This window comes from Syngnathus acus, chromosome 6 (assembly GCF_901709675.1).
Source record: "Syngnathus acus chromosome 6, fSynAcu1.2, whole genome shotgun sequence".
NCBI classification, from domain to species: Eukaryota; Metazoa; Chordata; class Actinopteri; order Syngnathiformes; family Syngnathidae; genus Syngnathus; species Syngnathus acus.
This window is the reverse complement of record NC_051092.1, coordinates 11,540,368-11,566,673: the sequence shown is the minus strand read 5'-3', so window position 1 is coordinate 11,566,673 and position 26,306 is coordinate 11,540,368. Positions and strand designations below refer to the sequence as shown.

Genomic DNA, 26,306 nt, shown 5'->3' with positions numbered 1-26,306 from the left:
AAATGCGAGAGGAAGCCATTGGACTGAGAAAACAAAATTCTACCTCCCAATCCCTTCAAGTGTGACTAAAAAAAAAAATAGTCCCCCTCCTCACTTTCCGCCTTTCTCTGCGTGACATGCAAGCACTTACAGCTGACAATGAGGCGCTCTAAAGCAGCTACGGCACAATCCAAGTTGAGGAAGGACGACGCATGTCGGGGCCTTTACAGATCTTCGCAATCACACTGGGATGTGATTTTTATTTTATTTTTTTTACTGGTGGCGTAACCAGAGATCGCTTGAGCTTTTTTCACCTATAAGTACATGTGAATTCATGGCGATATGATCTGTTAAGTCTAAATTATGATGAAAACAACTCGACTTGCGGGAGGAAGGAATCAGCGATTATCAATCTAAATGAGCATTTTTCTTGCCTTTTTTGTTTGATTCCTTACAGCGAGCTCAATTGACGGACAAGAGGCCACGTGGCCGACGTGGTCTGGCGTACTGCTTCAGTGAGCAGAAGGCGAGCCAATTGCCGTCTGCCTTGATGGCTTTGTGATGGATTGCGGCTGTCATCTGTTCCCCTCTCGTCGCAGTGTGCTATAAAGCGTCCCCGGGAAGTGCTCGGCGTCAAAGTACCGCCAGCCTCATAACGTCAACGGAGGCGCTTAGAGTGCTCATTTTTATGTTGATGTGTTTTTCTTTGCTGGTGTTTGTTTACGTCTTTGTATTTAGACCAAATCGGCGCTTGAGGCGTCCTGGCTGGCGTCTGCAGCTGTGAGCTCATCCTCAACGGGTTATATTTTAGATTTTTTTTGTGCTCCAGTTGGTGATGTCGACACAAGGTCGCGCAGGGGGAGCATATGGTGGGCGAGATGCGGAGCATTTGAGGAACATCAGGGAGCATCTGGGACCATTCGGACGCAGAAATAGAAAGTAGCTTTATTACACACACAAAAAAATGAAAGCCTCCCGTTGGGATACATTGAATTTACAATAGGTGTTCCTCTGTGTGGAACAATGTAATACTTGTATGCTATTATACTAATTAGTCTTGTGTAAGTCAATGCAGCACGGTGAACCATTGGCTAGCAGGTTTATAATCGTTTGGGATATTTCAGCATAGGTAATCGGTTTATATTTTGGGTTTTGAATTTAGTTACATTTATTTAGTTCTTAGAGCAAGTTTATTTGAAAGTACTTTGTTGTAGTTTTATTGAATGAGACTTATTTTTAGTTTGTTTATTTATTTATTTATTCTAATATATGCCGTATTTGTCGAGTGTAAGTTAAAATAAGATCACTGATGACTGTTAAACCTTCCTTCTGCTGAACAGTAATACCAAAATAAAGATATTTAAAATGAGCCCCTGAACGCTCAACTACTTTTTATTATGTTAATTGATGGAAACAAAGGACATTTAATAGTTAATAATAGTTCTAAAAACGTGAAATTTTTTAAAGTGTTTTCATTTTTATTTTAGTCCTTTAACAAAGGTGTGTTGTTTTTTTTTATCTTAGTTTATTGCTTGACAGTGCATGCCAAAATTTGATGCGCATGCAAGCTTTGGGTATGCTTCTGCTTGAGTGCATTGGGCCAGGACAAGCAGTCAAACACACTGAGGAGCATGGAGCAAATATGGAAAATGGCCAACCAGAACTCCTGATGTCACTTGGTAGGCCACGCCCCATTAACTGCACACCATCACAAAAAAGGATTTTCAAAATCTTTTTAGTGGTACCCAAACCTCCCTCTAGTGGTTTGAGAAACACCTAATAAGTACAGTTCTATTTATTTAACTTTTATTTCAATACACTTTGAGTTAATTTTATTTTCTTTGTTTTCAATCATTTTATTTATATTTATTTTGGGACAATTATGAAATTCCTTTTATATGCAATCAATTAAGTGCACTTCTTTATTTTTCTATACTGAAGTGCAATGTTGATTTCCAAAATATGCATAATGTTACTCAGGCTTAGAATCATCTAAAATGTTTTTAGAAATAAAACGTCAACTTTGTTTTTGGGATCATTAATTTGTAGAAGTGGAGCGCAGTACCGTCTGTATCAGACTGGCGGTGCTGCGACACCGAGGCTTCGCCGCTCTCGTCTGGTTGGAGTCTCCGGCCTCCCGCTGGCAAATCTCCCTCTCCTCCTCCTCTCTTCTCTGCTCCCCTTCTTCTGATGGCCATCGTCTCTCCGCATCTGTCGCTTCTCTCTCCACATCCCCCCGCGTGATACAACCCCCCCCTTTTTGGGTTCCATCGCCGCGCTCCTTGCCGGGATTAAATTCGTCTGCGGCCGGCTGCTGAGCGCTTGAACAGCAGCAGCTGAGGATCAGGAGGAGGACTCGGAGGAAGGAGGAAAAAGAGGAGGATGAGGAAGAGGATGTGCGGCTGTCGAGGGTAGAGGACGCCAGGGAGGACGGCGTACTGTCTGTGGATGTATACCGGGATTATTTTTGGAAAGCAACATCTGGGCCGGATGCAGATGAGGTGCATGGACTGCACTGTCTTTATGTCTTCACATACGGGCGTGTGTGTTAATGTGTGTGTGAGTGGCTCCGAGCGCCTGTGTGCATGTGATAAGGTCATTTTCAGTGCGACAGTATGAACCCGCACGCTTTTTGTTTTCTCTCTCTCTCATCCATAAATGACCTTAAACACTTAATTGGCTTCATTTGTCTTCTCCATTTGCAGTATGGTGGGCGAGTGGTTAGCATGTCTGCCTCACACTGTTGTGAGGTTTGGGGGTTGAAATTTGGTCCATTCCACATTCCAAAAACATGCATGTTAGGTCCGTTAAGAGACTCCAGATTGTTCGTAGGTATGAATGGTTGTCTCTAAGTGCCATGAAATTGGCTAGCGCCCAGTCTAGGCTGCACCCCAAAGTCAGATGGGCTCCAACTCACCTGTCACTCTAATGAGGAAAAGCACTATAAAACATGTCTGGATGGATGAATTCATTTTTGCTTTTTTTTTTTTAACTGTTCCAAGGGCAGCATGGTGACTTAGTGGTTAGCCTGTCTGCCTGGGGTTGAGCTTCTGCATGGGGTTGAGTCTTTCCTATGTGAAGTTTGCATCTGCTTGCTCAAGGAGATGTATCACCCTTGGCATTTCAGAAACATGCATACTAGCTTTATTTTTTAAACGAAATTGCTCCTAAACGTGGATACGAGTACGATTATTTTTTTATCTGCCCTGCAACTGTTTGGCAATCCATCCAGGGTGTATGTAACATGCATCTCTCCTTAAAAGTCATCTTAGCGTAATGAAATAGAAGACTGAATAGTCTCAAGGTGTAAATGTGAATGATTGTTTGTCAATACATTTCTTGCTGTAAGGAAACAATCATATAGTCTGGTGCGATATGTCATAAATATGCCTCAAATCAAAAGTTGTTGCCACAATTGATTTTATTGTAGTTTTTTTGTATGGTTGGGGTAAAAAAGCCTATTAGGGTTCAATTTATTCTCACCCCTCAATCATGACACCATTTTCAAAATGGCTGTCTTTAGGTTGAATATGCCACATAATGACCCCTCTATGATGCACACAATCAAAAACTTGGTGTCTTAACTTATATTTTATAGTATAAATAATATTCTGGTAGAGAGCAGATTTATCACTCACAGAGGTTTCATTTTATCAAATCAATATCACACTGCCACATGTATGGCTTATGAAATAGAGCAGGGATGTCAAACTCATTTTTTTCGCGGGCCGCATTGTAGTCATAGCTTCTTTCGGAGGGCCATTATGACTGTCAACCCAAATAAATGTATGAGCACCTCATATTACATACAGTAAAAGCTACAAAACAAACTGACAAATAACTCGTTTTCATATCAGACGAGTAAAAACTGGTCAAATATTTAAAAAAAAAGATATTAAAAGTGAAGACAATTTGCAATTCTAGTGATGACACAAATTTGATGCACACATAAACACTTTGCGGGCCACATAAAATGATGTGGCGGGCCGTATCTGGCCCCCGGGCCTTGAGTTTGACACATGTGAAATAGAGTTTCTAAATCGTTTCATTTCCCAAGCAGGGAAAAAAAATACAAACCTATGTGAAGAAGCAATTGCCCCCTGAACCTGATAGCAATTTGTGCCACCTTTGGCGTCAATAACTGAACTCAAGGGTTTGCGATAATTGGTCTCCAGTATAATCATCCATGCACTCATAGACGAAAAAGCTTGTAAAATTTCATATTTTCTGGCAGCCAAATCGTTTTTTCAAGATGGCTACCACTTCATTATCCCTTCACCAGGACATAATCCGAAAGTATAGACGCAAAGTTTGATTGCGTGTAATTTAGAAGGGCGTTGTGTTGCATATTGAGTTGGCCAATTTGAAATGATAACATCAAATTGGGTCAAAGGGTGGGACAAATACAATCTGGTTCGTTTGAACACCAACTAAGGCACAAAAAATCCCCAATAAAATCAGTTTTGGTAATAGTAATGACCAAAATGACTAACAGCACCAGACAAATAGAAACCCAAACAAATTTAGCTCGATTGTCATTGATACCTCCTGCAAATGTGTGGTTCGTGGCATCGTAGTTTAAACTTTAGCAAATATTAACAGGCTGTCCGCATTATCTGTCCATGGTCTATATGTCAATGAGGATAAGACGTAGAAATGGATGAAAAAATGATAGACCCCAATTGTTTGGTCTTCAATGAAGACTTCCTTGTGAGATTCCACTGCGCGGTAAAGCCACATGTCGCCGGACGAGAGTTAATCGCAGCGTTAATCTGCGCTGGCCGTTAGCCACGCCGCCGTCAACTCGATGTGGCGGGGAGGTCGCTCGGGTATGCATGAATGAGGAGACATGTTTGTAAACGCATGCCATGTGACCCTGTGGCTCATGGAGGTGATGGCGAGGCCGCCGAGGTTCTTCTGACTCTGTCTCCTCCTGGTGCTACTTTGGGGATGGCGGCAGGAGGAACTCATCACGGATGATTGACTGCATATGGGGAAAAGGGTTGGCACGTCTCATCTTTCCATCTATCAAGTGTAAATGGTGTTTTTTCACAAGAAATGTATCCAGCTAGATTGTGTCATAAAGTCGTAGTTTTGCAGCTGAGCGTGAATGGCTATAGGTGCCCTGCGACTGCCTGGCGACCAATCCAGGGCGTAGTCTGTCTTTCAATCAAAGTCAGAAGGGATAGGCCCCAGCTCCCCGTGACCCCGTACAGAATAAGCGCTAGAGAAAATGGAGTTTGAACAATAGTCATTCACAAATAGGCTTAGCACTAATAAAAAAAAAAAAATCATGTTTTTATTTAAAGAGTATTAATCGTCATTTTCCACAAGAAGAATATGAGGGGAAATGGTCAGGGTTTTTCAGGGGAAAAAAAATACTTTTTTTCATTCTGAGAAGAAAAAAAATCATAATTAAGAGGTTCAGAGCAAAACCTTACAAGTTTAATGTAGCAAACAAAAAAATGTCTTTTTATGGAAACACTAATCTTCTTTCAGCTGCTCCAAGTCATACATTTGCACAGTCACGAAATTTGATTATTTCCACCAAACGGCACTGATAAGATTGATCGCAGGGGATCTCAGTAACCCTGATTGATTCATTGACAGTTGCGACTTTTGTCAATCATTCGAAAGCAGGACACTTGACTTAGTCCATGCTTTCTGTCCATTGATTCCATAAGCTAGGTGTCATCTTTTTCAGGGTGTTCTGTCCTCTACGGGGCCTTTGTCATTGGAACTGCTGACTTTGCACTTCCCCAAGGGATGGCAAGTTTACACAATTGCCATGATGTGTCAGTGTATTTGTGTGCGTGATTGTGAGTGTGTGCGGCAGCCTTTGTTGTTTTGTCTTTGGTGTCTGAAGCTTTTAACTTGATTGAACCGTGGTCTTATAGCAAGCACACAATTCTGATAAAACCTTAGCATGTACCTTAGTCAAGTCCAGTTATGTACTTTTGTGGACTACTTGTAGCCAACTTGTTTGCATGATGTCACGATTAGCTTTGGAGGGCTGAAGAAGATTTTGGAAAAGGTTGGAAGGTTTGGAAATGTTGAATTTAATCTCATCAGAATTGGATAGCGGACCATGCCCATTGTGCATGTTTAAATTGTAGATTTGTCGGCTGTATGCATATGATGAGCCATGGGGCCACTCGCAAGCCTTCTCAGCTTTTCTTTTGTTCACAGGGGGGGTTGTTGACAAGGACTTGCGGCACTACCTCAACCTTCGCTTCTCCAAAGGCTCCGTGGACCACGACCACCAGCAGATCATTCGAGACAACCTGTACCTACGCACCGTTCCCTGTGAGTCTCCCTCCTCCACCTCCTCTCAGCATGCATTTGTGCAATTGTCTCTTTTATGACCTTTTTATCGCTCACTTAGATAGATCACCCCTACCCCACCTGCCCATATCATTTCTTTTTCTCCGATTGAGTTTCCCTGCTTGCTGCCCTCAGGATGTGTTGTGCGCCTTCTTCCATTTTTTCACATAACACACAGGCTCTTTTCTATCAGTCTCTCGCCGCGTAGCGCTCCTTCCTTTGCTATCGTCCGGCTGCTGGGCTTTCAGCCTGAGGTTTCCACGGCAACCACGGTTGCATGGATGCTCCAGCCTCTTGTCTGGAGGCTTCTGTTGCATTGCCGCCCCAACCCCCCGTCAGCTAACACACATATACACATGCACACACACACGCACACACACACACACACACACACACACACACACACACACACACACACACACACACACACACACACACACACACACACACACACACACACACACAACACGCTTAACACACGCTTAGCACACACTTAGCACACTGAAAACATCACTTGGTTGGTACCATGATCCTAATGGGTCTTTTACGTTAACACACACACAATGCCTCAAGGCTACATTGCATTGTCGACCTTTTTTTTTCTTTGCGCTTTCTCCCTGCACCTTTTTGGAGGGCAATGTCATTGCTGTCAGCGCACAGCAGCTTGTGAATCAGTTTCAAGGCTGAAACAGGTCCCCGCCTGGCATGACTCTGCAGACGACTAAACCCGTTATATTCCCATTTAATGTGCCATGAGATCATGTTGTGCATGCATAAAGGCTTGATGGAGAAGGAGTGTGATTGCCGGCGTGCAAACATGCTCAATGCGGACGTTCTCTTCTGCATATTTTGATTGGGTTGCATAATGGATTTGATTGTTGTCTTCTTGTTAAGTCGACCATATTCTCAATTTGCAAGTGTTTTGATTGAAAGCCTTCTAGTAATGAAAGATAAACCGCAGTGTTTTTAATTTAGAGCTTCAAATTTTTGTTGTTGGGTAATTTTGCATTGGATTATGAAAGTCATAAAATGAAGAAAATGGGCTATTATAAGATGGGGAAAAAAATCTATAATTTATGCAAAAAGGCTCAATGGAAAAGGAGTGTGAATGCTGGCGTGCAAAATGAAGATTGCCAATGTAGAAACTGGGCGAATGAACCAAAAAAACAAGCATCTTGTTCGTTACGTAGCTTTTGCTTTGGTCGTCCATTTTGTCCACACCTTTAAGCCTTTTCCTTGCTCTCCAACCCATTGAACCTTGGCTCATACGCCACTTTTCAATTAAATAAAAGCCACGTCTGGCTGTGGAAAGACTCCTCTGTGTGATGTGCGGGTACAGTTGTGACACCCCCGTAATTAAATGCCGATCATTTGTCAAAGCCCATACAGTGTAATGGAAGATTAGTTCACAGGCATCCTGTGCCTTACTTTGATTCACATGCTGAATATTTAACTGGCTTCTTAAACATGCCATGTCACACTTGTTCTGCCGCATGACCTTTTGCAGAGGCAGCGGGGGGGCCACCTACGTATGGCCTACTCCATTTTTTCATCAAGCCACTCAGCATTTACATATTACCAAGATATCCTGTAATATACGTATGTTGCCTTCATAATTAATTAATTAGACTGTATTTTGTTTCTCACTGAGGGATGGGCCGTCAATTCACAATAGTCAATCACTTTATGCTACCCGGTAATACCCTATACCGCCTGTTGTTTACAAACATGATGAAAATATTTATAGAAAATGGATGACAGATAAGTAGACCTTCTTGTGTCGCTGCATAATGTGTGCTGTTTGTTGAGCGTGCTGCTCTACCTTCACATGCAAAGGTGTGGATACGGCGATGGCCTGCGGGCCGCTTTGTCGTTTTGCTTGGGAGCGATTGTGAAAATCCGTTTTTCCTGCCCGAGTCGCCACTGCTCTGACCACTGTGCTGTCAGTATGCGTCTGTCAGCTTGATGAGCAGACGCCATTCTGCATCATAACATGCTGTCACGCTGAAGGACGTGGGAGGAATTGTATCTGTGCGCGTGTATGTCTGAAAGTCAAACTGCTGCAAGGCTCGCATTCAGGCATCAACAGCTTCATTGTTAATATACAACTCATTGTTGGCTTGAACATTTTATTGTACTCTATACTGCAAGCAGCAATTCATATATAGTAGAGAGAAAATGCACACATCCAACACTTAAATCCTGCAGTAAACACATAAACCTCAAGTTACAATCTATTCTGTTTATAAACAATCGGTGCACAAAATGTTTGTAGAAAACTTTCCTCTGTTTACGTACTACTGTCTCTTGGGTGCACTAACAGTCTTTGCATGGACCAGCGCGTCGGTTTTTGTGCACGATTGGCTCTGTGCATAATGCATTGTTGCAAACTGAAAACTAGTTATCCCTCTATGCTGTTAAGTGGAAAACACTTGCTTTTGTCGGTAAAAGTTAAGCCTTCAAATACTTGATCATTCTATGTCAAATGCCATTTTGTTTTTGTTACAAAATACAAACTACAGAATGTAGTTTTCTTTAATCAAGCAATGAATTGTTAATGTTGGTGTGATCACTCCTACTACTACTACTACTAATAATAATAATAATAATTTCAGGCCAAATGCTAACAGACTATGCAAAACACTCTAACCCCACATAGATGGGTTGATGAATAGCATTGATAGTTGCGGTGATCTGTTAGCAACAGATATTTGAACACAAATGGTGCATCCAAACATGTAGACAATGCTCACAGTCATGTATTGCGAATTCCAAGGGATATTACTGCAGCTTTCTGAGTCACTTCGAGTAGTTGGGGAACTCTTCTTTGTTTGTCTGCATGATTATCATACTGCATCCTAATGGCCAATTAGCACACACTGAAAAGAGCTGCAATTAATTCATCATGATGCACTATTGCAGCAAAATATTAACTTAATGGTAATGTTTTATGATGGTATATTTTCAAAACATACAATGTTAAACGTGTAAAAAACACACAGTATAACAATATATGTTATCTTTTTTTTAAATTTTCGATACAAACGTTTGGAGTCACAGAATGAATTTCAAGGCACCACTATATGTGCCATGGCTCCATAAAGTTGTGTCAGTAGAGGATCTTTTTTTTTTTTTTTAATGTAAGCGGTGATCGGGTCTTGAGGGAGAATGGTACAAGAAGCAATGGCGGTACGGGTGGATGAGCGAGGAAGCACGATAGAGTGATGAGTAAAGCGCAGATGTGTGGAGAAACACGGTGGATGTGTAGCCAATGGGGGTAGATTCCAGGGAGCCTCTAAGTCATTCCCCTGGAGAGCCATCTCCCCTCAGCCTACGCGTGGGGGAATCAGTAAAAGGTCTATAAATAGCTGCAACAGTGAGTCGTGCGTTTCCCTTCCGTAGATAGCATATAAATACATGCAGCTTGTCACTTTTCATCTGAACGCATACTGGACACCCAGCAGTCTGCGCTGACAGGGAATCCTCCCCATGGAGAGGAGGAGGAGGAAGAGATGAAAGTGATGGAGGAGATGTAGATGTTGCCTGGTAACCTGGCTTGAGTGCTGAAAGAGGCTGTCAAGTAAAGGAGATGATCGCAAGGCGGGGGAAACGACACCTTTAACGTCTGATGCTCACAGGGTATTTTTAATGCAGTTAGTAATGTGCTGCAGAGTGCTTTCAAGTCCATGTTTACAAAATGGCTTCAATATGTTCCCATGCGGAGTTGCAAAGCAGCACAAATAGCTTTGTATAAACACATAGTGTCAGAATGGTGTGTTTAATATGTTGTTTGTCATGACTAAAAAGCCCAGTAGGTTGAATACACAATGGATGAATAATTACTGTATGCACAAAAGATAATGACACAATAGTTAGTAATACAACACAGTCGACTTGTCTTGAGTTACGAGTTTAATTTGTTCCGTGACCAAGCTCTTAACGTGGGTTTAAAAAAAAAATCTACCTCCCTCACACACACACACACGTAACCACACGCCGCAAGAGAATCTATAAGTGACAGTCAGTGATCAAGCACATAGTGAATGATCACAAGGGAAGCAAAATGTTAACATTTTTGTGTAGTCCGATTAACCTTTCAAACAGGATATGTGCACATTTACGCCAAGCTATAAAACAAATTAACTGTTAAGTGTGGTTAGAATCTCCCCAAAGAGTAATTTCAGTTCAGTGCTGTAGTATATCCCTAAAACTGCACGAAACCAACTTTTTTAACATGGAAAAATCTGCAGTGATATCTCATAAGCCGGCCTCCAGAATATTATTAGAATCATTGCTCACGACTGATTGAAGCTGGTTTGTAAAGCCAATACGTATTCTTTAGGGAAATATCAAGCTTTAGATGTTAAATCCTCCAATATGCATTGCCAAGCTGTAGAAATACACAAAGTGTGCTTGCGCTTAAAACAGTGTGAGAGAAAAAAAATCACCACCATCGAAAATATGCGATTTCCTTTTCTCCATTTAGTAACTTTAACCACGTCACCGTTGGCTTTATTATAATCATCTACTTTTCAATTAGGGAACATTTCCCTACTGTATGTGTAGCACCTGTACTGTACATCAGTGCAGTACTCGTTACTAAAGAAAAGTTCATTGTTGTGTGACATCAGTTATCCTGCATGTGAGTGTTCGAGCGTGAGCCATGGCCAACAGCAGCGCTTTTTGAGCGTACTCATCACAACATTTTTCACATCGAAAGGAGCAGCACAATAACCTTTGAATTGAAGCAAAATGCCAAGCACATTACAAAATGTTGGTTGTTTGAAACATTTGTTGAACATCTTTTATGTGATGTGTACACACATAACTGAAGCACACTCATACAGCACTGTCCATGAATTAGAATGTTTTCCCTCTTTGGTCAACAATGTGCTACAGAAAATGCGCAGCCAGACAGACGGGCAGCCGTCGTCTATACGCAAGGCCTTTTGGGTGAACCCTCAACACGGCACTCAGTGTCTGATGAATGATTTCCTGATAGAGCGACAGATTTCTCCGCCTTCTCTGTCTGCGTTTGTGCCTCTGTGTGATTACTGCCTCTCAGCACGATCCCTGAAGGTGTCTTTAGTTTCTTCAAGTGACTGTGAGTGGGCTTCGGACATGCATTTCTTATGTTGAGTGTTTGGATGTTGAATTGGAATGATGAGGAAGGTGGAAGAAGGCTGCTTACAGGAGCAAGGACATGGAGGTAGCGGGAGGTAATTAACTGTGTGAGCGTGGCCAAAGATGCATAAGGGAGAAAGGTGGAGCAGAAACTGAGGGGCAATGGCATGAGGAGCATCTGGGACGGTGTGAGAACCATAACGGGCTATATCAAGTCCAGGTCTGTCGAAGGGTCGATGGAGCGGGCAAACGAATTGAACGTCTTTTTAACAGGTTTGACCAGCCCTTCTTATTGTAGTTATTTGTTTCTTATTTATTATCCTCCACTTTGTTTGTTACTCATGTGCAATGTTCTCTTTTGTACTATTGTACTTAGCACCTGAGTTTCCTGAGGGAGCAATCCTAAGGGATGAATGAAGATGAGTCTAAGTCTATAAAACGATCCATTTTAAATGACTGTAAAAAGAACAAGCTACTGCACTTAATGAAAAATTAACAATTGACCTTCAACACTTTATTTATTACCTGACGATTATTATTCATGATTATTATTGTCATTTATTTCTTACTCAACACTTTATGTATTGCCATGTGCTTTATTTATTTTTCTCTTGTTTGTTTGTTACTCATGTGCAATGTTCTCTTTTGTACTATTTCTGTGTAAGCTACTGGAACCAGAATTTCCTGAGGGAGCAATCTCAAGGGATGAATAAAGTGGAGTCTAAGTCTAAGTCAAGTAAATAATTTGCACCATTAACATGAATTGAAATCATCAGTCAGTTCCAGCCCCACAAGAACACTTTGTTTCATTTTTGAATAAAGAAAAATAGCCTTGCATTGCATAAAGAAATACAGCATGATAAAAGAGATGTAGATTTTGATTAATATGCATTATCAAGAAAGAGTTGCAAGAAAGATTTTCTCATGTTGGCTTTTATTTGATGAGGAACATTAATATTAAAAACAACTTGATAAACAATTGGCTAACTTAACAATTGGCTTGACTTACATTATCTCAAAATGTACCTGAAGATTGTAGTTGCTTATTCTTTTTTCTCTTGCTTCTATTTTTGCATCTCCCTCAAGCGGTGGCGTATCTCCACATAAGACATATTTTTGGTTTGCAAACAAAGCAAAAATAAAAATAAGCGGGTGACGACGCCTTCCTTGAAAAACGAAGTTACTGTACCGTTTGTATCTTTTCCTGAATTGATTAATCTGTTTCTGTATTTCGTTTTCATGGGCTGAGCTGATGAATGAAAAAGGGTGCTAGACAATGTGCTACGTGTGTTCACTCTTTGTGTGGCTGTGTGAAAAAATGTACGTCATTCCTTAAGGAGTGTCTCCTTAAAGGGTTGATTTGCCTGCTGGCAAAGTCTCGTTAAAGATGGCTGACACGCTTTGATGTGCTTGTGTGCTCCCTGCAGAGTGACTGGCACTCTGTGTCATTGTTGGTGCTTTGCGTACCAAAGAAAACTGCAACAGGAATTATTAGAATGATGGAATATTGAACATAATTGATCTTTTGGGTGTATACATTTCTTCCCGGCACCCCTGCCTAAGAAAATAGGTCTTGTAAAAATATAATTATGTGAAGTTGCGTGAAAAATTCCGTATGCCATTCATAAAGATAAAACACTTTATATTGCATACTTGGCATTCTTTCATTAATAATTCACTTAGAATTTGCGTTGAATAATTAACGCCTAACTAACATCAAGCTGAACGATATGTAAAGTAAGCCAAATGTAATTATAGAGGAATGTGAAAGAGTTACAATCACATAAACCAATGTAGGCAGGACCCCAACTCCACTATATTAATTAGTCCCTATCCGGGAACACCATTTTCTCGTAGTTATTAAGTCATTAAGCACTTTAATGGATGTCAAATTAAAGTTAATTATTCTTTTAAAAGTATATTTATCAAATATATTTATTTTGTTGTAAATGATTAAAGAACTAGGCAGGTCTTCATACGTAAATAGACATATTTACAACATGTGTGAAGTGTGTTTATTTCAGATCTTATTTTGACTCAAGCAGAAATGCAAAAACTGTGTCGTTTGAAGAACTGATAGCTTAACGTTTAAAAAAAATGTTATATTAAAATTAATTCATTCACTCATCGTCCGAGATGTTTATCCTCACTACATGGCCGAGCCTATCGCAGCTGTCTTAAATTAAATTTCACATTAAATCAAGTAAATAAATATCTGTAGTAAAGACATAAATAAACATTTGTGGAAATTGGGTTTTTTCCTGTGCCACAGGACAGTGGTTGGGATTCATCGCTTTAAGGCACAGTTATTACTTATGGCTGCTTTGTTATATTCTATTTCTCTCTGTAGCTGAGGGACCAGAAATTGTGAGTTGTTGTTGTTGTGCTCGTTCATATCTGAGCTCTTTCCGAGATCAGACTAATGAACAGCTATGTTTGACTCTTGTGACTCTCGCTGAACGCTGACATTTGCTGAAATCTGCCCTCACCTCCCCTAGCAAACACACTTAGGTGCTATAACATAGTCAAAGATCGGGAGGCTTCTATTTTGGTTCGTGGTTTTTGTTGCCGGTGACAGTGCCACTTCGTGATGTCTTTGCTGGTATGTAGCCCTCTGATTCTGGGTGTGAATAACCTCCAGGTGCAAAACCCCTTTTTGGCACCTATGAGGCCGATTCAGTCCAGCTGACTCCAAATCATTGAGATGGACATTGCACATCTTTTTTTTTATCCATCTCAGCTTCTGTCCTATAGGTTTTCTGTTTGCTGACAGGATTTGGCCTTAGGGCACCTGGCTGGAGAGTCAATGAGATAGTGTTTGGGCAATTTGGTCAACCCACCAAACTTCCCATTGTGTTATGTCTTGAAGCCAGTACGTTGTACGGCCCTGCCAGGTGAGAGTACGAATTCCGTGGTGCCCTTCGGGAGATGAAGGTGACAGTGGTAGGTTGTCCAGGCTTCTAGTCCATAAAGCAATGTTGAGATGCTTTCTGACAAAGACAGCAGCGCTTGTTTTGATTTGAAGGTTATTTTCAAACAAATGGGAGCAAAGTTCACCAAAGGCAGAGGCATTATTCAGCCCTGGATGTTATGATCTAGCATGTTAGCGTCATGATACTGCTAAGGTAGCAGAACTGCTCAATGACCTTGAGGGGTGAGATGTTGCTGGTGAGATACGAGAAAAACTGCTCTTCGTCCATGACTACACATCGAATGGTTTCTATTTTTTTCCAATTAGTCGAAGTACCTGGTCCAATACTCGAGTATTATATCAGTTTTATTTAGTCTCCGATCAATCTGTGATTCCGATGAATCTAAGAGTCTTGTTGCGAATGTTTTCGTTTTGCTGCCATCAGACGATATACTGTATTTCAGTAGGTGCCAGTGCTTGGACTGACTGAGGTGTGCAACCAAAATGTTTGGTATTCTTCATCTGAAAGATGATGTTCGTGAGGTTGAGGGGGGAAAAAACAAGTTGAGGAATTGGTGTTCAAAGCACAGTGACATGAGTTTTAGCTGATGCTGTTTACTTTCCCAGCTTTGCGAGTTCCGATTATCTCCACGCACAGATTGGCATCATTGCCGATTTGGGAATTGAAGTCACCCATGAGGACGATTTTATCGGATTTAGGGACTGGATAGGGTAGCATCAAAGGACTCATCCAAGTCATCTTTGATGGGTTTTTGTTTTGGTAAAACATCCACACCCACACATGGATGCCACTCTAAGTGCTTTGTATGTGCAGATCAAAAAACATTCAACAATAATAATAAAAACAGTGCATCAGATTTATGTAGAGCATTTATACAACCTTGTTAAGTCAAGGTTGAATAAATGCTCAACTAGCTTTTCGTACATGCGTGTGCATCGTCACGATGCCAATGTCTACGTGCGTCAGCACTGCTGACTAATCAAGGAGCTTCTCGCCTTATCAGGGCCGATTTCCTTCACCTGGAAATCCCGGAATCGGGGGGTTTATGATCAATGTCATCCTGAGACACAAAAAGATGCACTCCACGTTTCTTTATGTATGCTTTTAATCTGAATACAAGTGCTTTGAACCAATATATTTTGCATGCACCGATTGAGCAAATCAAGGCCATCTCTCTGGGTTGATTTTTATCATTTGATTACCTCCAGCAACAAGATTATTTTTCCACTGTGCCTAACTTTTAGTACCATTAACTTAGCAGAGGACACAGAATTGCTCTGTAATATAAATCTTGCTTTTAATACAGACTGTCAAAGAAATAAACAGAACTTGTTGATGAGCTGATCATTTGAATCAGGTATGTTGGAGTAGGGAGAGACATAAAACAGGCAGGACCATTGAAATAGTTTTAAAAAGTTGTTGATAAATCACCTGGATGTTTACATAGATCTCATAAGTCATAATATGTCATAAGTCTGCACGACTGTCTTAATTCAAACGCAAACCAGGCTATTCAGACAAGCGAAGCAATGAATCTCCTTTACTTATTAGTGTATGTGCATTTGTCATACACATTTAGCACAAACATTGTGCACTCATCCCAAGCAGCGGCATCTTTAGAGCCGAGGAAATCCAATGCGACAAGGCTATATATTTCTACTTATTCTATAATATGTGTTGACAGAAGCTGCTTCACTTGCTCTTGTCTTTTACTGGATAACACAGCATCTCCATAAAGACTTTAATGACTATCTGTCCTCTGCAAAGATGTTCATAAGCTCCACTCAGTCGTTTTCTACCAGCAGCCCGTAAAACAAGAGACTGTGTCCTTTTTGGTGTGACTACTTTGCACTCGTCTTTAAACATACTGATCATCAAGCCCAGTTTGAAGAGTTAACCCTCCCACCTCTCCAGAAAAGGCTCGATTGTTGAGGTGCTTAAAAGATCATGCCGAGTTATCATATTGTGTGGGGTGAATGATATTTCCACCCGAGTCTGCAGTACAGTAGGTCACAGTTTGGCAATTGGTGCTAGCCTCTTCCAAAATAGTTTTTCATGTGTGTACCCAACCCAAGTATAAAACGCATTGTTACGCACGATGAGCAAATACACTCCAAAATTATATGAGCGCTGGATTTGTTTTCTGTAACTCACTGATGTGTTTGTCTTCCACTAACACTTCCAATTACTTCACTTCAAATGATTCAGTTCATTTTTTGCTTTGAGCTTTTTTTCAGAGGATTGATCATACAGTTAAATGCTGGCATTTTGGAATCTTGGTTAATCAATGGCTCCCTCACATTTTAGAAATCAGTTATAAGGTGTTTAAAATCACTGTGTGTAATGAACTTCGTTTTAGAAGAACTTTGCATCACAAATTGATCCCTGTTGCTCCACATTGATGACAAAAATATGCTATTAGCTCTCGGCTTTATGCCCACAGTGTCTTTTATACTGGAGAAGTGACCATAGGTGGCCCCTGTGAACTACGACCCCTCTCCCTGCCCTCTCCACTGCCACCTGAGTGAAAGCTGCCGACTTTAACACATTGATGTGAATGACTCCGACCTCACCAGAAGTTGTTTGATTAATTGATTGATGAAGGGCACAGCAGGCAGAAAGAGACTTGCAGCAAATATCACACCTCCAGCCAGCAGCGATTGTACGTCTATGGATAAAATGACATCTATAAAAACGAGGAGTCGTGCTATTAGGTTTTTTTTTTTCAAAAGCTTCCTGGAATGAAAAGACCATGTTGCAGTAACAGTAACGCTAGATATCCTAAAAAAGAAATAGAATTTAATTTGCTGGCTCTGCGAAACCAACGTCTATTGTCCACTAGACTTGGAGTAAGATTTTGTGGCACAAAATGTCTCTTTGTGGATCCAGTCGAAATGCTCTACCACTTATTTGTCCAGCTCGTTGCCAGTACATGGACGTGTTGGCATGTTGTCGCGTGTTGACGTAACAACAGACGCTCCTGATGATCCACCGCCATGCGGCGAGAGGGTTTTGGAGTGGAAATGTGCGTCCTCGAGCATTTGATCGCTCCTTCTGCTGTCACACTTCACTTGTGCTGGCCGAGGGTTGAAGAAACAGGCGGGCCTGGGTAGCTTTTATTTGAATGGGATCATAATGACTTATTTCATTTTCTATGGTCAGTGGCGAGTGGCACTTAAGATACCCGGGCCTTCATTGGAACATATCCAACCTAATTAAACTCTTAATGCCACTACTACCGCATCTCCACCAATACAAAAATACCATATAACGCACAACTGTGCATCAAACCTTTAAATAAAATATATCAAATTCACCAGACATTCTGATTACTAATATGTGCAAATAGCTCCAGGCATGGCTTGCTAGTCAAAGTTGAGTATAAGACGTTTTACTCAGACCAATCAATTAAATGCTGCTTTCATTGAAGGCCTGCACTTTGAAATCTGATGATTTAAAGAAACATCTGTTAATATTCAGCACGTCCCAACAGTCATAAAACACTATTCGCTTTTACAGATGTGAGGCCTTTGCCAACTTTGTCTTTGTAAGCTTATCTTTTGCTTGCCCATTGCCACTAGTTGATGTTGCAGCAATTTTGCGCAGTTGCCACCTGGCAAGACGTTTTTCTGTCCGCAGCTGCAGCCAAGCACCAGCTTGGGAAGCTTTATGGGTGTAACACTGCTCTAAAATGCGATCCAGGTTGATGAGCTTCATAATCTTCTTCTTGAAGCCTTTAAACCACTTGATCACTCCCCAAAAGCACACATATAGATACACACCCACTCTCACTCCTTTTGGACAAATTTAGTCTGGAGTGAACGTAGCATGAAGGTTTTTGGAGTATGGGACAAAATTGAAAAATACTTGGAGAAAATTCACACAAGAAGATGCAAAATGGGGACCTTTCAATTGTGAAGCACATGTTTAGCCACGAGGTCACAGATCAATATTTTGTCCACGGCTATGAAAATATCCAAGCAACTGAATCTTCTGACCACCTTTTATTATGATAATCAGACCATCGATAGTCTATTTTTAGCATCCCCCCTTCTTGCTCATCACAGCTTCCTCCATTCCTCTCGCTTCCTGTCTTAATTATACAAACATTCCTCATGCGTGAACATTTTCGCATTGAGGGGGAGGCGCTGCGAGCTGTACCAATGGCACTCTCGGTCTTCAGCTGGCCCTCTCTATTATTCAGTAAAGGTCTTTGTCCTGCCCCAAATCTGACGTCCTAGCTGAGTTATTTTGGTATGGCAGCTCTTTTGGCTTCACTCCTAAATGGAATTTCCTTGTTCTGTTTCTGCGTCCCATCTTATTCAGGCACATACGCTCCCACCTGTTTTAGTTTGAATGTCCTCCTCCCCTCTCCACTTCCACCCGAAGTGGCAGCTCCGACGCTTATGATGCAATTTGCATAAGCATGGACCCACTCAATTTTTTTTTTTTACATTTTGCTTTCATTTCACGCAGAAGTACAAGTACATAGTGTGAGTTCTTTAGCCACCTCTGACCCATTCACTGCGTCACCTCAGAGAGTTTTGGCCAAGTATTGTTTGGCAAGCAGGCAACTTTTTCTTTTATTAGCAAGAAAATGACATTCAATCAATAGTCAGATATACTTTTAGCTCTCACTGCAATCTACAGTCATTTTTGTGCAAGTCACTTGAAGCTCCGTAAAGCCATGCAAACAACAACAACAAAGACCAAATTCAGTGAGCCGAGTTGAGTCATCCTGCCAGGATGGCCCTCCAATTATGAATTATAATAATAACATTTTGGTCTCTTGTTGTGAGTTTATCAAGGTAAGAAAAGAATAATTGTAGTGAATGAGTAAATGTCAGACACAGAAGACATTTTGGGGGAATTTAATGGGAAGTGGGATTCCAATATTAAATGATTGATATACATGACTCAATGTGTCACATCTGCAAGCATATGAATAAGTAATTCAGCCACGCTGTAAAAGAAAAAAAACTAGAATTGCAAAACCGAATGTTGTGGGGAGCTGTTGCAGTGATGATTAAAAACCACACGACCACTAAAGTTTCCCCTAACAGATGTTCGGATTAGCTATATGGTACTGTCCCATAAGGATTCAGGGTCACAAAGAGTTGTTTAGAAATTCAGCAATTTTATTCAGGGTTGCATCCAAATATACAGGTTTTTTTCCCTCTTGGCATTTGTCTTTCTCTCCTAGTATGTCTGCACTAAGAATTAGTGGGAGGGGAGGCCATGGACTGGTCATCAATATTCCGGCAAGCTCTGTCTCCTGTGGTGTGGGTAGCAGAATAATTTGATTGTGATCGTCCTGATCGATAGCTGTGCCTGGCGGAAGGCGGTCTGCCGAGCACACGTCCCCTTCAAGATACATTTTTATTTTGTTCGGGGAATGTACTAAACTTTAATGTACTCAGCTCCATTGCACCGATATTACAGCGCGCTTTATAAAGGCATTTTATGTGGCGCAAAAAAAAAAAAAAGAATAGCATGGAGAAATAAGCAGAACATCTCCCACCTGAGAATTGCGTGGAATGTGTTTACTGTCCCTGTAATTGAATTTGAAGAAGAGTGACACAAACCAATAGAGACACTAAACATACTTGTAGCAGTCACGTGTTCACTTTCGGGCTGCCTGGCTCTGTTCGATTTATGAAATGTAGTCAAACGTCACTAGTGATTTATTTGACTGGTGAACAGTGCACAATCAAGAAAGCTGGCAGACACCCGTCCCCCCAAAACTTTATCACATAATTAGTAAATGGGTCAATATAAAAGTAGAATGCAGGTTAATATAATGGAGTAAGAGTACCTATTTCTTGAATCAAAAACGCTTTAGAATTTTTTTGCTCTTATTTTTGGATAGCTGGAATGGATTCATGGTATTTTCTGTCATTTGAATAGAGATGGATGATTTATGGACAAGACCAAAAAAAAGTCGCCTTTAGAATAATAAAGTATGTGACTTCCTAGCACTGACACACACATGCATATACACGTACACACACAAACATAGTACAAAGGGCATGATGTCTGTTCCATTACACCTCCACACAAACACACAGGATGCCACACACGCCAAACCTTGGCCCATCAGATCCACTTGGCTTTAGCAGTGTGGGCTTTGCTTCTGACCGTGAACGCACAGCCCGGCCCAGTGGACTCTCCGTTCTTTCATGTGGACTTCACTGGGCTCAAAGTGGACTTGGCTGAAGCGCAAACACAAGCACCTCATTAAGCCCAAAGCTGCCATTAAGGCCCATCACAGAGCCCCGCTGATGGTGCTCTCCGGAGCGTTGGCAGCCTCTAATTGCTCCAAGCCTAAATGCCTCTGCGTTACTGTTGTGTGCACAATATGTGCTGTGTCAGGAGGTTTGAGTTATGCTTGTTTTTTTTTAAAAAAATAAAAAAAAGCCCAGTTGATGTAGTCATTACTGTTTCCTTGCTATATCGCGGATTAAAATGAGTTTTCTCCGTATACTGGCAACATGGATTTAAGAGTCGTACGTCTTCAGTTTAGTATATGTTGCTGCTCTGTGTGTGTGTGTGTCATGTAGTTGATGTTTGAAGACTTTTGAATACAGTGCTGTGTTGAGATGTGACTTCAATATGTTCAGTGACCACGCTCATAACAGTTTTTGATATCTTAAATAATTTTTTCCCACTGAAGTGAATAGAAATGTTATTATGTTCTACCCCTCCACAAAAAACAACAAAGGTAGATAATAGGGAAAAAAAACAATTCAAACATTTTTGCCACAGGACATTAGTTGAACGTTGCTCATTCTTGTGTACCCACCTTAGCCAATTTGGGGCGATATAATATAGATAGCTGGATATCCTGTTCATTGAGACCTATTTATGTTATATGATTAGGGATTAAGATGATACTTAAATGGTTTAGTTCAACGGTTTTATCTCCCATCCATCTATCCATCCCTCCAACCATCTCTGTACTGCTAAATCTCACAAAGGTCTGATTTGTGGAGAACGGTGAATGAGAGCAGATGCTAAAGAACGCTTTAAAAAGTGTGTTTTACTAAGTTTAACGTGTGTAAAAGAAATTAAACTCACAATTTCAAATACATTCAAGATAATCTCTTTGTCTTGGTGATTCACCTGCTGGACTTGCTTCTGGAAGGTGTACAAATGGGTGTCCACTGTGCTGAGAGTCAAGACAGCTCCAAGTTGACTAAGAGGAAGTGAATGATGGTGACTCTCGAGCTGTCTCTTTCCCACTGGCGCACACTCCCAATTGTGTGAATGGATTTGGCGTTGGCACGTGATAACTTCTGACTCAGCCTCTTGTGTTGCCACTTGTGTTTCCACTGCCTTCCTGCCTTTTCTTCTCAAGAGGCTTCCCTGACTCCCCCATCTTTTGTCTCTCTCACTAGGTACAACCAGGCAGCCCAAGGAGGGCGAGGTCCCAGGGGTGGACTACAACTTTGTAACTGTGGAACGATTTATGGAATTGGAGCAAAGCGGAGCCTTACTAGAGAGTGGAACCTATGAAGGTGAGTCTCAGGGAAGAGTTGTTTTGCCATGCAATTTTGCCGTTTTTACCCAAGTAGTATTGGAGATCATTTTTATCACTACTTCTGAGGTTTTTTTTTTTTCTCCTTAACTGAGTCACTGTCAATAAAGTGTCAGTGGCAGATACAGAGCCACTGATGATATAAAGACTGACGGACAAGTGGAAGTGATGCTGGAGATGTACAGTATAGTGCGTGCCTGTTTGTGTGTTCCTGTCATGTGTTTTGCTATGCTGCAAGGGGTACATGTACAGATGGAGGGGGCTTGCTGGTTCATTTGCCCAAAAGCTTTTTGGGCATGTGCGCTTTAACAAAGCCTCGCACGCACACTTCTCGGGAGGCATGTGCTGATTGCTCTCTGCAGTAGGTTGCCTTTTTTTTTTGCACAGCTGCGTGGTGGTGAGTCATTTTCAAGGTAAAATGAGTCAAAGACTCATCAAAGAAAAATAAACGATAAATGGTCTTGGAGCGTCCCTGAATTGAAACAATCAACAATGTGGTTTTCTTTTCACTTTTGTAGAGATAATTGAAACGAAAGCTACGTCCACGTGACCACAAAAAACTCTCCAGGTGTCTAAAATACAAATACCCCACAAATCAAGAATTATCGTACACCATACAGTTTTCGTAGAAACCGCAGATTGTAGTGGCAAGGAAAAAAGTTGACACCCATACGATAAAAGCATTTTCACTCATGGAGGCTACGATTTGTATCCTTCATTTGTAGTCCATGGACATATCAACAAACAAATTGTGTTATGAGTTTAGTCACAGGACAAATTAAGCGTGCAAGTCAAGGAACCACTGTTTGATATGATTTAATCAGACAAAAATTGAAAGGTGTTTTGCCATGACATTGAAGGATTATTTGGGTGCACATGCACATATTTTGAAGCAAATTATGAACTATTAGTTTTTAATTGAAAAAAGTCATAATTTCAAGAGAATACAGTACCGAAAAACAAGGATGAATAATATATCCATAATTTTATTGAAATGAAAGTATTTTTTTACAAGAGGAAAGTCAGAATTTTAAAAGAATACATTTTATGGGGTGGTCGTTTACAAGGATGAAATTGTGATTTTTCATTAGCAAAACCTATAAAAAATTCAATGATAAAATGTGAGTTTTATATTAAAATAAATTGAGTGGAGCTGAATTGCATTAATAGCCTTTAAATTCAGTTGTGCAAATTGACTTTCTTTACAAATTAAATTGAGTTTACTTTAACTGCTGTGTACTTGGAGGACACCTGATGTAGCAAAACATTAGGTACACAGAAACAATCTTACTACAGCCAGTACAAGAGTTTTACAGTATAAAAGAAAATCTTTGTTTACAATGATAACGGTATGCCATATTGATTGACACATTCAGAGAGCTTTTCATTTATTCATCAAAAAAAGAAATTTCCATCACACAACAATGTGGAGTTTTGTTGTGAAACAAGAAAAGAGATTGAAATGGAAAGAAAATCTCATTTGAGGCCAAGTGGAGGAATGTCCATGAAGAAGTGAACGACAACATAGGTGGCCTTTCTTCCCACCTTCTCTGCTTAAATCTGATAAGAATGCTGAAAATCCAATTTGGCTGTGAGTGGAACACAATTCGAGTGCTCTCTTGCTTCCTCCCTTGCTACCCTTCAAACGAGGGCTGAGAGTGCTTGCTGCTTTCACAATAAATTCTTAACAATCCCAAAGGAAGGCCAAATGACCATTTAATATAATCAACAAAGCCATTTAGAGAACCTCATTCATCGTGAGAAATATTTTCCTGACCTAGCAATATGTGAAAATCCGTCATTAATTATTAGAGAGACCATATTAACGAAATATTTTTACACCCCTTCTACACACTAAATACGTTTGATTCTATGAAATTTTTGTTTTTTTTTAAATATTCTCAAGCACCCATTAGCACTCTGCACCTTGCAGTTTTCCAAATAAAAGGCAATACATTCATGCTCCAAGCTGTTTTTATAATATATAATATATATATATATATATATATAATTATCGCAAGGGGAAAACAGGTAACCATGAAATATCGTAGAAGATTTTGATGGGACATGTAGCAGCAGGCTCTCCGTTGAGGAAGCAATGGGAAAAATTTTCATGTTCCACCAGATAATTAACCAGTTTTTTTCAGTGTCTTTGAATGCAACAGCAGGTTCCTGTTCCCCAACAAATGCTGCTACTTTGCCCCAAGGGACAGTTAGGCTACAAAGCAGGTGTGCGGGAGCAGTCTAAGCTGTCATTGGGATGCGTGTGCACATGTGTGAGTGTGCATGTTTTTCGGGGTTGGAGCAGATGTGGTACAAAGGCTGGAGGCCTCTGATGTTCATCGCTGTGTGGTCGGAAGCTGTGGTAATATTTCATTTCACCTCTCATGCCATGGTGACTTTACAAGATAAATAATAAATGATGAACGTGTACATCCAGTGGTTGCGATACAGCTTTTATTCATTCTTTTTAAGAGATATACATTTTTCTTTTGTCATATTTGACTTATTTTTAGACACCATGCAAGCATCTGGAACAATTCTAGAACTAAAACAGCGACTTTAAACGGGGCATTATGGGTGGACTTGACACTATTTCCCGTTGGTTGGTTCTGACTCCATTAAATTGAGAGCCCATTGTTGTGCTGCATTTAGGTTCATTGTGACGCAAAGAGCCCAATATTCCCAACTTGCTGTGTATATAAGATACCCAGTGGACTTCCCTATGGCTTTCCACTTCACTAAGTTCGACATCCCACTTTTCTTAACTGTATTATAGAGGTTTAGAGCATGTTAACACATGCGCAGTGACATAGCCGAGGGTATTTTACCACAGAGCAGGTGCACATTTGTTCCTGTAATCGATTCCTTTGTAGCTGCTAATGTGTTCCACAGGTAGAGTGACACAGCGGGAAGTCGATGCAGAAGCAATTGTTCCCTGGTTGTTTCCAGTTTACCATAAGGAATGGAATGTTGCAAATATAGTGTTAGATTTAATACTTAAAATGTTCTTCTAAGACTTGATTATAATGAATGTGATTATAAATCAACATTGTAAATTGACCAAATTTTCTATCATCTTATCATAAGAATAAAGAAATTTACATACAATTGACTTAACATTCATGTCTCTGTGGTCCTGGTTAGATAACTTCTACGGCACACCCAAGCCACCAGCAGAACCATCCCCAGCAGCCCCTCCTCTTAATGTGAGTGAGGCCCTGCTGCCTGGAGCCCGGCCCAGCGCCCAGGGCAAGAGGAAGAGGAACCAGTCAGTCAGCAACATGGAGCAGCGCGCCAGCCTGGAGCCGCCTGAGGAGGAGGAAGAAGAGAGCCCCGTTGTCAACGGCAACGGAGTGGCCATCACGCCAGGTACTATGAGATGCTAGATCTCGGGTGATACAATGAAAGGCCCATTCATCTCAAAAAGTTATGTTCAAGAATATGTAAAGCTGCAATTATGAAAGCATCAACAAAGTTTTCTTTTTTAGCTGTACCCCTTCCCACTTCTTTAAAGACATGTAAATCGTATTAAACTTCAAGCTAAACACTTTTTAAAGTTTGACAGGAAAAAATGAGAGACTATCATCTCTATAACATCACTTAACCGGAATGAAAGGGAGACTCGTTTGCGCCGTTCTCTAATGAAGACGCAAAGAGTGCTGACATCAAACTGTTTATTAGTCACTCCCAGACATCAAACTGTTTATTAGTCACTTCCAGTAGTCCATGTTTACTCTAACACTGACACACACAAAATAAACACAGTTTATTTAAACACGCATATCTCTAATCAGTTTGGTTAGATATTAGATATGATTTTGTCAAACAAAAAAGTCCACTAGCTTAATGCCATCGTAATACCACAGATGGGCTAATATAAATTAGATAACTGCTATTTTAACACAGTAACACAAACAACAACTCACAGGCGTGTTATCTCTTCCTAATGTTCTTATTTGTATTTTTGTTCTTAATAACAAGACCCACTCTCCCTTGTACTCTTACGGACAATTTAGAGAGTATCCAATTAACCCATGCATGTTTTTTTATCTTTAAATGTACAATATTTTATATGTCACTTTACAGTCAACTGTGAGTGAGAAATAAATATCTGGAAGCAAACATGCGTTGCAAATTTGAAACGCTGGTAAACATGTTTCACTCTTTACAGCCACCAAGCAGTCTTCTTTTAAGTGTAGAAGGCAGTCAAATCGGATGAGTAAAATAGGATAAAGGCACTAAAGAAAACTAAGATAAAAAATATTACCGGTTTTTGTTTTGTTTTCATGCAACCTTTTTGTAGCATGTAGATAATTCAAAAGTTTTGAATTGAACTCTAAAATCAAGATGCGGTTTGCACCTGAAACCTGAAAAAATTCTGATTGCATTTCACACAAGCTGTCACA

General features: G+C 40.6%; 1 protein-coding gene across 6 annotated transcripts in view; it reads left to right on the top strand.

Moving 5' to 3' along the window:
• Positions 1-26,306, top strand: part of LOC119124303 (membrane-associated guanylate kinase, WW and PDZ domain-containing protein 2-like) — a 75,266-nt gene that overhangs the window by 10,898 nt on the left and 38,062 nt on the right. For 5 of the 6 annotated variants that reach the window (XM_037254079.1, XM_037254080.1, XM_037254078.1 and 2 more), the window contains exons 2-4: positions 6,169-6,285; positions 21,758-21,877; positions 25,045-25,269. In XM_037254079.1, coding sequence (XP_037109974.1) covers positions 6,169-6,285; positions 21,758-21,877; positions 25,045-25,269 — 462 coding nt within the window. Of the gene's footprint in view, positions 1-2,109; positions 2,481-6,168; positions 6,286-21,757; positions 21,878-25,044; positions 25,270-26,306 lie in introns of those variants that run through there. The other variant, XM_037254081.1, reaches the window with a different exon arrangement.